This window comes from Strongylocentrotus purpuratus, unplaced genomic scaffold (genome assembly GCF_000002235.5).
Source record: "Strongylocentrotus purpuratus isolate Spur 01 unplaced genomic scaffold, Spur_5.0 spur5_scaffold_13, whole genome shotgun sequence".
In the NCBI taxonomy this organism is placed as follows: Eukaryota; Metazoa; Echinodermata; class Echinoidea; order Camarodonta; family Strongylocentrotidae; genus Strongylocentrotus; species Strongylocentrotus purpuratus.
The window spans coordinates 4,519,068-4,531,284 of record NW_022145598.1 but is presented as its reverse complement, the minus strand read 5'-3'; the positions used below and the strand labels follow the sequence as shown (position 1 = coordinate 4,531,284).

Here is a 12,217-nt window from a genome sequence, read left to right as displayed (position 1 = left end):
TACTAGCAAAAATCAGCTCTTGTAATGTTTGAAATATTTTGTCTTTGCTAGTCCCCACATAAATGTACATATGCAGTGTAGTTTCACTCTCATAGAGATTGCCAAGTGGAATACTTGTACAAATCATGCACATCATTCATTCACATACACACAACATGTATTAACAACAGATCTGATCCAAGCAAACTGTCAGTAATCGTAAAATTGTTTTGTTGCAATTCACTGATATGCTGAAGAGTGCCATCTAGTGTTCATATCAACAATCCAGCTTTTATATCAACCACTCCAGTGAAGTCCAATACAACATGTGAAAAGATGCAAGCACAAATGTTTAAATAGGTGATCACTTCAGTTTGTAGTTTTTGTATAATTCTTTTTTTTTCTTCTTCAAATTGGTCACTCTGTTCATAATTCACCACTGTATTAAGTCTTTATGTTTTACTTATGAAAACGATATTGAGATAGAAGTTTACTTGTCAAGTACCAGTATGCATATAATTTATTGAACTATAGAGTATTGAAGTACTGAATATAATTGGCTGAACTTACCGGCTGAGTCTACTTGACCAATGATGACGTCAGCACCGGGTTGGTGTCGATGGTTAGCGGTCAGATCATCACCAAGACCTCGGAGAGAGGTCAGGTGAGGGGCGTGGTCCTGGATGTCAGCAACGACGATCTGAACAAAAAACAGATGGGTGGCAACAAAATGATGAAGAAGAAGACGACGTAGAGAAAAAATGAACATACAGATATACCGTGTTAGGCACATGCTCTTGTCCATGTACGGTATATTAGAACATATGATTTTTTTTTTTATAGCTGCATATTCATTTTAAGAAGAAAAAAAATCATATTCACTTTCTATGAATATGTTTAACAATTATATAGTATTCAAATCAATATTAGCATATTTAGGCTCTTAAAAGTTCCCTAGAACTTGTTTCTTCATATGCTTGTATTCTTTACATTTAAACAAATTTGACAAGAATCAACATTTGTCATTCTCCACCAAGGTCTTAAATGGGTACTGACATGAAGGGGATCTAAAGGCAGGGTAACACTAAAGCGCAATGAGCACCTTAGGTTGATACGGGTGTAACAGTAGTGTCCCACAGTCTTCTATTATTGTAACCCTACTGTATGCACTTGTATAGCCTATATACCTTGTGTTCCTGTAGTCTCCTAGCAGCGTCCCCTGCGGTCAAGCCTTGAGGTATCTCCTGCTTCAACTGACCCTCCACACCGTCCATCCAGCCTTGCAGACCAGTCAGCTCGCTGCGGAAGAGGTTGCCCTTCTCCAGAGCATCGTCCAGTTCAAATTTGCGGTCAGCAAGCTTGTCGCCAAGGGTCTGGTAGCGCTCGTTGACGTCGGCGAGGTTTCGCTGGGTTTCGGTGGTACCTGGTAGATGAAAACACAATTGACTCACATACGTAAGTTTTGTCTCAGCATAAAACTCCAAATATATACATGTACATATACATGTACATGTCAATAAACAATTAAAACGATTGTAAAGATGGGTGGATAGCTCTATTAATAGCCAACAATAAAATGGTTCTAGTCTTTCTTTAGGGGCCAATGAATTCTCTGATTTTGCCCTTCTGCCAGCCGCACGACAAGATGTCAGAGTTTTGTTCTTACCGTCATCCAGAAGGAAGGAGCTCTCGTTAAGCTCAGATCCGAAGGAGCTCCTGCGAGATCCTGTGCTCCTGGTATCCAGACTCCTGGTGTCGGAGCCAGCTCTGGACATTAGGAACACCCTGGAGAAAGGAAGGAAAAAGGAAAGATTTTAATGCATGAAGATAATTGGAGGAAGGAGGACAGAAATTCAGACGTTTGAACAGGAGACAAAGTGGATACCACCACTGTCTTGTACAAAGGGTGACTCTTGTTCAGGAGAGTTAGAGAAGTTTTACATCAATCAGAATCAAGACAATGTACAGTTTCCTGTCTGGTTCAGATCAGTGAAAGTAATATTTAATTGTAATGGATACTTAGAGGTGCCTTCATTAACACTTGTTATGCAAATATCAATATCATTGCTTTGAACACAAATACAGTGTACTATGCATGGACATGTAGTTGATGATACCCACAGAGTGCCAACAAATTAGTGAAAGAAGAGACAAAGAAGTTTGAAATAAAATCAAAACCCATAGAAGTATATATCCATGACTGCTTGGGCACATGTAAAGAGCAGTTAAATATTCTAACTTGAAATGGATCCTTTATCCCTTTAGAAAAGCTTGTTAGACAAACAAACATCATTGTTTCTAATAAAATATATCAATTGCTAACTGACTTTAAATATACACGTAAGCATGCCGATTTCTTGAATCTTCATTTTTTAACAAAAGTTGTAATTTCTGAACTCACTTTGAACGTTTGAGTGGTGATCCCTTGGATGGCAGGTCAGGGTCAGAGGTCAAACTCTCAAAGGCCAAGCCAACATTGTTGAGCTCGTCAATCTTGGTGTTGAATCCATCATACTTGTTCTGCACAGGCTGTTAGGGTCAATAGTAATAATTGATTTAGATCAATGACGGTCAAGTACATACATGTAAAAAAAGAAGAACTCTTCGGGTAAATAGTATACAAATATTGACTGATGGGAGGGGCATGGTTAAAACTATTGCCCAGAGGTGATCTCAAAACTGTGCTGTGCCCGAAGACAGCATCAAGGGGCAACCGGAAAGTCTCAAGATCACTGGGATGAACCCACGTGTATGACTTATTATCATACACATGGGTTCGAGACCCAAGCTGACTGAGCAGACAAAAACTTGCAGCCACAAGGCTTGGTTCAGGAGTAAACACTCTGTTCCTCAGAAAAAAAAAACATTAAATGGAGGCCCTATTTGTAGGAGAGTAATACCCTACACTTCTCGCAAACAGTAGGGTCTAGACCTGGGGCCTGTTTCAGAAAGCCTTTTTCAAAGACAAATTACAAAAATCAGTGACAAATCTGCTGATCACCAATCAGAAGCAAGGATTTCAGTAGCTTATAACAAAAACTGTCATTTGTCACTGATGACAAGTTTTGTGAAACGCCCCCCTGGTGTTCAGGTCGACTACAATACACAACTGGGAATCTTAAAATCATCATTGTCAAAGACTGCATAGCATTTTGAAGATTACAAGAAGATCAACAAGGGTCAAAGATCTCACCGTGTACTGTTGAAGCTGTTGCTCGATGACCTGAGGCTCGAGGGCAATGAGAGGGAGACGGTCAGTCGTGTCCTCCATCTGGTCGAGCCATTCCTGGACCGAGTTGAGCAGACCGTTGAACTTGTCTTGTGTCTCCTGTCGCTGTTGCAACTGGTTGTTCCTGAAAAATGGAAAGAAACAATAATAAATTATTTCAACTCCTTACCACAATTGACTCTCTTTCACACCTCAAAGGCCACTCTTTCAACCTACTTTCACTTTGAAATGTCAGAAATGGACAGTAGATGTATGTCTGTCATCTAGTGGATAAACCCTTTGGAAAAGAGGCAAATTTATGAGAGATGACTAGGGGGGTCAATAAAATACCCTTATTTGGGGGGGCAGGATTTTTTCCTTTACTTCAGTAATTCTTTCTTCCAAAAGTCCCTGATGTTTCCTTGACTGGAAAAAATGAAACTTGTTTCCAGGTTTTTCTTGATTACCAGGATACCTGGAAACCCTGCTTTCTTGTGATTGCTAATCTACCCACCTTCTCTTCAGGAGAGCCTCCAGGATGTCCCAGTTCTTGCTGAGATTGGTGACAGTATCAGCAATACGAGAGGTATCCGATGTCTTTGGATCCCTGGTGATCTCCTGACCAAGACGCTTGATGTCCTGGTAGGTGTAGCGATGCTCGTCAATGTCTCGCTGGTAATCCTGGAGTAGGAGAAAGCGAACATGAATAGAGTACGTGTACCTGTACATCATCATCATTATTTAACAGTTGTAGCCAAGCTGACGTTTACTCCTCAATGTCACTAAGGAATAACTTCTCAATTACAGGCAACTACATCCATGAAGTTCAACTTAACATTTTACAAACATCAAATAATAATAATAATGGGTTCTTGTATAGCGCTTATGTCAGTCAGATTTGACCCTCCTGGCGCTCCTGATTATTACCCTGGCTTTAGCACGGCTGCCATACGGCGCTTTAGCATTTCAAGGAATAAATTCCTACCAGGTATGTACCCATTTACTTCCCCTGGGTGGAGTGTGGCAAATGTAGATCAATGTCTCGCCAAAGGACATTAGTGCCGCAGCGGCTCAAGGGAGACAAGAAAAGAGGTAATCTGCTCTTACCATCAACCTGGAGCCCATTTCTAGTAGATCCATGCGGAGCAGCTCCTTGGACTCCATCCTGTCAATCATTGGCAGGAGCCAATCTTCAAAGCCATCCACATCGCTCTGGAGCTGGTTCATCTTCACCAACATCTTCTGCAGGTAATCACCATGGTTACGGATGCTGGATGATATCTTGCCGTAGCGGGCGTTGAGGTCGTCCAGCTTGGATTGGACATTGCGGGCCAACTGGGCGTCGCTGCTGGCAATCAGGGTCTCCGCCCGATCGTTGAGGGCATCGATCATCGGTTTGTGGGTATCAATGTCAGATTGGACGTACTATTTGGTATGATTTAAAAAATATGTATTTACAGAGAGAAAAAGTGAAAAGAAAACAGGCATTAGTTCCTGCACATGTTTTTGCTCGGTAGGTAAACTTTTGCGTTTTTATGAACTCTTTAACGCTTCCCCCTGCCTCCCCCTGCCTCCCCCCTCCCCCCCCCCCCCCCCCCCCCCCTCCAAAAAAAAAAGACTACAAAGTTAAAAGTATTTGTGTAAGCATTGGTTCGGTTTTGTATCCTTATATTTAAGATCAAACAATTCTCTAGCATGTCAAGAAATTGTCTGGAATTCTGTCACCCATATAAAAGCTGCAATTTGAACCTAATACTTATGTGTAGATCAATAACTTTAGTCTGACAAATCTAATGTTAACTTACATTTACATTTATTTAACATATGTGATTAATGTGTACTGTAGATGTATACAGATGACATTCAATTATATATCTGTCATATGAAGAAAATGCAAAGTTATTTGGTCCATTGGCATCAGGTGACGAAAAATAGCCCCAAAAGGCCTGTTGTAAATGAGCAAATATCCATCTGGGGGAGTACATGTACATTTAAAAAGACTTTTAAAAAGTATTACATAATATGGGAATATACTGTAATTAAGTAAATAATGTACATGTACATGTATAATAATATTTCAAATATAAATTCTTATTAGATACACATATATGTACTTATACTTTAAATATAGAATTATGATTTAAATATATTGTGTATATTGCATGGATGTCTTTATAATTATCTTAAATGTTATCACGTGCTCGTGTACATGTGAATTGTGTTTTAACAATAGTAACTTCCAAACAAAAGCAAAAGTTGACGGCACACAATTATTTCTATAAAATCATTGTAATATAACATTAAGCAAAATTGATTAATTGTATACATTCATTAGATAGTAAATAATGTTCATTAACTGTATATACTGTACATTAGTTCTTGTCCAATTTTGTAAAATTTACAACATATTCTTATAAATATTATACATAAAATAATAATTAGTCTTATCTCTTTATCACACAAATACTGAATGTAAAATGAATATAACCTGTGTGTAGTAATTCAATCATTAAAATGTAACAAAATTACAATTATATTGTATTCATCAATTTGTACAATCGATAAGGCAGTTTTAGAAATAATTAGTAAACAGCATGCAAAACTGGAATAGATAGAATGATAATGAGATTTAGAAGTTGGGGTCTATAGATTGTTAGAATAAAGCTCACCCAGTAAAACGATGTGTTTTGCATATATTCCCATGTTCTGCAACTCTGTTGTATCATTTTTTTAATCAAATTATCAATCAAGCAAGGACATCAGGAGAAAGTAGGATTTTTAATTTTAAATCAGTTGAAAACAAAAGCCAAGGTGACGAAAAAACAACTTAGAATTTAAGAATGAAGGCATGAGTAGCGACAGACATACAACAACTAAATTATTCATAGCTTACCAAGTTCTGTAATTGTTTCAGTATGTTAACAATTTATTTGTCCCAATTTATGTTTCTTGGAGAATGTGACATGTTCAGGCTTACACCTACAAGTACTCAACAAAGGCCCTAATTAAACATGTCCACCTTTCATTCTTGAGTTACGAAAAACACAAACAAGGGGAATGAATAATTCAGTTGTAATTGTACATGTGCACCAGAACAAGAGCATCATACATGTACAAGCAAGAAATAAAGCCAGAACGAGAGCAAGGAATAAGAGAGATCAGGATAGAACTGCAGTTGGAAAAAGATCATACGCAAGAAACAGCACACAATACTGCAAACACTAAATGAAAACAAGTTTTACATTTAAAACAAACAAAAAGGGGGCTACTACAAGTGAAAATGTGGTATTTTTTCTTGATATAACTCAAACGTAAAAAAAAAAAGTCCTGACCTTTATATATGTATCTTATAACAAAGATCCGTTTGAATTATATTACAACCAAACAAGGTTCAAAGTGATTTTTGTAGCACGCCATTTGTTGTGATTCAGGAGTCTATACTAACAATTGAATTCAAGTGTATATACTGAGCACCTAACTTTAAAGGCTCATTTGCACGATGAGAACCCCAAAATACATGTAGGACAGACCTGTGGTACATATAGAGCTACACATGTTTATTGTATAGAGGGGCAAAATAAGAAGAAACTCTGCAAACTGTGCAAACAATATCAATAAAGTAATTCTCTCTTTCAGGTTTCACTGCATTCTAAAGATATAATCATACCACAAATTCTTGGAGGGAATCTAAATATCCTTCTTCCACTAGCTGAAATTAAAATGGTCATTAAACTTAAATAAAAAGACATGCAAATAAATCTAGCAAATGATAAGAAAAGAAAGCATTTCTTGAAGCAAAAATTAAAAAAAGGTAATTGAAAGCCATATATAAATAATAAATGAGCCAAAAAGAATAGAGAAATGAAAGAAGTGATATATGTAATCTTTTCCACAAGGTAAAAGAGTCTCCCAAATTATTGTTTTATCAGGTTGAAAGGACTGTTATGCATTTTCAAAAGGAACTATTATGAAGGCCTACATATGAATGCACTCCTAAAAATACTTTTGCTAAGGATTTCTAAAAAGTTTTACAAGCAGCAGCATTTTTTAGAGTGATTTCTAGCTCTTTCTCTTGATAACTTCTAAGTAAATCAATAAAAATCATGTTTTTAGATGCAGTATCAGCAAACTGCCTGTTCCATTTCTTTTCAATTTCCTTATAGATAGATGCAACAAACATTACCAACCTATTCAAAACATATATTAAAAATATACTGCTCTGTGACAATTGCTCCAGAGTTAATATATAACACTAACCAACCTTTTAACTACAACACTTGAGTAAATGTTATATGTATTACACACACACATTTAAATATATCGTAATCTAGCCTATTATAAACCAGAAGTCCCATCGCAAGCCTAGCCCTAACTCTCCTATCTTTGATAAAATATTGTTCAGAAAAAAATGTCCCAAGATATAATATCACCAAAGCAAATATTGCCAGTAAAAATGGGGTTGGGGAAGGTATTAAGAGAGGAGATCTGAGAACACCGGTCACCGAGGAGTAAGAAGCTTGATCCTACCTTGTGATCCTGCAGGAGTTCCAGGAGAGCTTCCTTGCGGATGATGATGGGGGCGTTGACTACCCGACTGGTGTTCTTCTCAGCTTGCTCCAGCCAGCGTTGAAGGTTATCAATGCTGTCCTGTACGCTGTGAGACTGGGAGAGCATGCTCTGGAGCTGGTTGCTACGGTCGGCAAGCTGGGCCTCCATCTCGCTGTACTTGTCTGACACATCACCTAGTTGGGGAAAGAATATGATGATATCATCAATGATAATGATGATTACAATAATAAAAGATGGTGATGATGATGACATTGATGATATAATGACTACGATGATGAGGATGATAATAATAACAAAGATGATTGAATAATAATAAGAATAATATATTCATTTGAAAAGCGCAATAACTATGTGGATATATTTTACTGCGCTGCAAGAGCTTGTAAATGCTGTGCTATACATACTACATGAACAAGTGAGTTTTCAGTCTTGATTTAAAAAATTCTGGTGATGGGGCTTTCCTTAATTCTAGTGGTAATCTATTCAATAATCTAGGGGCAGCACATGGATTTATATGGGGGTATTTGCAACATAAATGCGTCTTGTGTACTACGAAGGTTACAACCATGAGTTTGAGACAATTCAGCAAATGCTATCCTGTACACTGATCTGAGAGTTGACTTACGGACAGTGCCTGTGACATCATCCTTGACTGCGTCCTGTGAAGCAGCTAGATCCTTGCCATGTCCTTTGAGCTTCTCTACATCCTTGGTGTGCAGGACGATCTGGTCATGGAGGTCCTACAAAGAACAAACCACAATAATTGCATGAACATTATTGATTGCTCTGAACACTCAAAAAGTGCTTGTACTTGGTGTCTTTCTCTATTTCTTCTAAAAATTTGAAACTGAATATCAGTCAGATGACAGATACATATCCAGAATCTAAAAATGACTGAACCATAAATTAATTTTTTTTTAAACCCAAAACAACTTGGCAATTTTGTGGATAAAAATACATCATAGAACTTCTTCATACGTATATATGAACAGAAGAAAGGAGATGGAGGACGTTGGGGTAGAACATGCATTACTATTACATTCACACTTGTACATGTACAAGTGTGAAATTGAATATGGGGTTAACAGGCAAACTATTGTCCTGTCCAGCATAAAATAAATTACTCTTTCTTCATACGCCCCCTGTGCAGGTACATGTATATGTACATGTAGCATGTCAGCTAAAATTAGCTTCTACGGTACTGAAGAAATGAACTCCATCACCACCAGCACAAACACCAGCACACTTGCATACCTTGACCTTCTCCATCTGAGCATGGATGTTCTCTGGTTCCGTGGCGATAGGTTCCCTCATCACATCTGAGAGCTTAGCGTGAGCCTCGGTGATCCATGGCAGGACAACGTCGCAAGAGTTCTCCCACTTCTGTTGCTTACCAACCAGACCCTTGAGAGACTTGTAGTGGTCTCTCGCCTGGTTGCGCAGCCGGGTGTAGCGGTCGTAGGCGTCGGCCAGCTCATCTCGGATGACGTTGGAGTCGGGCGTCTCAGCGAACGTGCGGTTGAACTGGGATGGGAGGGCAGACGTGCGGTATTCAGAGAGTAACTGCTTGAATGCCTGTGAAGTAGAAGAGAATAAATCATAGTGTTAATAATTACTGGATTCGTATTGGCAACAAAGCAGTGGATATGTTCATTTCCTCAGCCTTAGCTCAGCAGCCAGGAGACACAAGATGAAATTTACATGCGGTAAGAATGTAGAATGTATATACAATCAAGAGATATATCTGAACCCTTTAGCTTCGATGAAATTCATGGAACGAACCATGTTTGAGTGTATGGATGTGATTAAAAATTGCTTCCACACAAGAAAATCTTATGCATGATGGAGTAATATTAGTTTACATACAGGTATGTTTGATACAAAGAGGAATTATGATATTCAAAGGGGGGATCAAATTGTATGCACAAAAAAACATTCTTAAAGATTCATAATCTAATAGACAATTTCAACACTTTTGGCCTAAACAAAATGCTCAATACCATTATGTATGTTTTTGAGCTGTTGGGATATTTTGGTTAGTTTTTGTCTACATCAGTGGAGAAATCTGACATTGAGAGACAAACCTTTTCGTTGTCAATGAACTTGTGTCCAGCCCTGTTGATGAACTTGAGGTCTCCCTTATGATCGCTGATGTCCTCCATCAGTTCCTTCTCCTCTTCAATCTGCTGGTTGAGTGCCTTCAGGTCGTTGCGCCTTGCATCAGGGCGCATCAGCTTCTCGTTCCTCTGCTCTGCCTCCAGGAGCCAGTCGCTGAACTCTGCAAATTCTTCCCTGTACCTCTCAAGGTCATCGAGGGCGGCTGTGAGCTTGTCTCTTCGGCTGAGGGACTGCATGTTGGCTGCATCAAAGCGTTTCTTGAGGTTATCACGGTCCTGCTGCAGGCCCTTGGCATCCTCGGGTGCAAGCTTGCCATCAAACTCCCGAAGGAGGATGGTCACCTCGTTGACAGCCTGGCTGACTTGAGGTTCATGGTCAACGATGTCCTCATGCAGAGACTGCAAGGAAACATTTGGGAACTTCATTAACACTGTCTTTTAACCCTTTGACCTCTGAGTTATCTCATTCCCATAAGATTAAATAGATCTTCAGGTAGTATACGGCTCCTGTAGGCAATTGGTTCATATCAAAGCTTTAGACGTAAATATATTAAAAGAAAGCATACACATGCAATGTTTTTGACCTGATTTTATTTTATCAATTTCTTAGGCTGTTGTATTAACCCATTACTTGTCCTTTTTTCCTTTCAGGTACAGCTGTTCATCATCCACATATTCCACACACAAAAGGCCATTCAGAAACCACAACTACAGTGAAACCTGTATAGAAAGACCACCTGAGGGAGACAAGTAAAGTAGTCGGTATAGGCAGGAGGTTTTTCTATATGTCACTAAAGCAGCTTTGACTGTACTTTGTGTGGGATTGAAATTGTACTTTCTCTGACGACTTACATTGTGTCGTTGGAGTTGAGTGTCTAGTGGTCTGATCTGCTCACTGATTGGTTGCTGAACTCCAAGTTTCGTCTCAGTCTTCGACATCCAGTCCTTGAGGTCATCGACCTGTGTCAGAGTCTCACCAAGGCGACGGCTCAAGAGAGACTGTAGGAAAAGGGCATGGAGTGACGCAAGGATTAGTTGCTAATCCTAACCACTCATCACAATCATTAATCCTGATCATTAATCCCAATATCATAATATTAATCATTTATCCTAACCACAAATGAGATTTGCTAATCCTAACCAATTACGGTGTCACAATCACTAGTCCTGATCATTATTAGTGATGATCCATTAATCTTAATCCCCAATCTCAATTACTAATCCTAATCCCTAAACTCACCTTCTGCTCCTTATCTGCCTTGACCCTATTGATGGTCTGCTCCAGGTCGTTCTTCTTCTGCTTCACACCGGATGCAAGGTCGTCATAGCGATTCTTGAGGTCCACGTTCTTGGTCTGCAGGTTCTGGTTCTGTTCCGGTCTGAGCTTCTTACCCTTGTCCTTGATGAGCTGATCAGCCCCCATTGCAGCATGGGCTACTGGGGCCTGGGACTGCTGGATAGATTCCTCAACAGCCTGATCGAGGTAAAGAATCAATATGTAAAGACGTACATCATTTAAATGTGGTCAATGCTGATAATAACTCTAATGACACCTTGGACTGTAAAAATGAAAACATAAATACTGTGTATGTGATAGTTTTATCCATGAAAGGACACAATTTCTATGATCTGGAAAGTAATAGAGAAACAGACATCAAGAAATAGTTGATTTGACTTTTGCTATTCTTTTACAAATGGTATTCACAAAAACAGACGTCCAATGCAATGTAGTACTAACATCTAACTACACTCCAGCAAAGATGTTTGTGGCAAGATGTTTACATTTAAGATCACACTGTGGGTACAGATTTTGTTTTCTTGATTCACTAATTTTCAACCGAGATAAACAAAGACACCACACTTTACCTGGATCTTGTCAAACTCCACCATGAGATTGTCTAGGTCATCTTCATTGGCAAAGTCCAGCTGAGGTACGCTCTGGGCCAGCTCGACCTCTGTCACCTGGACCCAGTCCAGGAGCTCATCCACAGGCTTGCTACGTTCCGTCAGGGCCAGGGCAGTGTCCAGCTCGTCGTCACGCTCGTCGATCTTGATGTCCAGGGCGTTGTAGCGGCGGTTGATGTCGCCTAGCTGTCGCTGGATCTCAGACTCCTCTGCAAGATCAAAGAGAGATGACCAGGTCAATAAAATTCAGAAGAATATTTGTAAAACAAGCATACAAGAGGGCTCAACACTAGCCAGCTTCAAGGGCTCCAAGGACTAATGATCATTGTTCTGACAATGTTACTTGAAAATACATTCCCAATGGGTTCTGGCAATCACCTTGGTATTGGTGGTCGAATTGTTAACATGAATCCCATACTTGAAAGTAAATGTATTGTGG

General features: G+C 39.2%; 1 protein-coding gene across 1 annotated transcript in view; it reads right to left on the bottom strand.

Annotated features, from left to right (window-relative positions):
- Nucleotides 1-484: 484 nt before the first annotated feature.
- Nucleotides 485-12,217, bottom strand: part of LOC582631 — a 155,724-nt gene continuing 143,991 nt past the window's right edge. The window contains exons 173-186 of the mRNA XM_030983831.1: nucleotides 11,740-11,987; nucleotides 11,114-11,347; nucleotides 10,726-10,872; nucleotides 9,841-10,272; nucleotides 9,011-9,331; nucleotides 8,382-8,496; nucleotides 7,715-7,929; nucleotides 4,295-4,612; nucleotides 3,702-3,868; nucleotides 3,173-3,332; nucleotides 2,381-2,508; nucleotides 1,646-1,764; nucleotides 1,167-1,402; nucleotides 485-679 (exon numbers count right to left, since the gene is read on the bottom strand). Of these exons, the coding sequence (XP_030839691.1) occupies nucleotides 500-679; nucleotides 1,167-1,402; nucleotides 1,646-1,764; nucleotides 2,381-2,508; nucleotides 3,173-3,332; nucleotides 3,702-3,868; nucleotides 4,295-4,612; nucleotides 7,715-7,929; nucleotides 8,382-8,496; nucleotides 9,011-9,331; nucleotides 9,841-10,272; nucleotides 10,726-10,872; nucleotides 11,114-11,347; nucleotides 11,740-11,987 (3,020 nt within the window). The 3' untranslated portion in view covers nucleotides 485-499. The remainder of the gene's footprint in view (nucleotides 680-1,166; nucleotides 1,403-1,645; nucleotides 1,765-2,380; nucleotides 2,509-3,172; nucleotides 3,333-3,701; nucleotides 3,869-4,294; nucleotides 4,613-7,714; nucleotides 7,930-8,381; nucleotides 8,497-9,010; nucleotides 9,332-9,840; nucleotides 10,273-10,725; nucleotides 10,873-11,113; nucleotides 11,348-11,739; nucleotides 11,988-12,217) is intronic.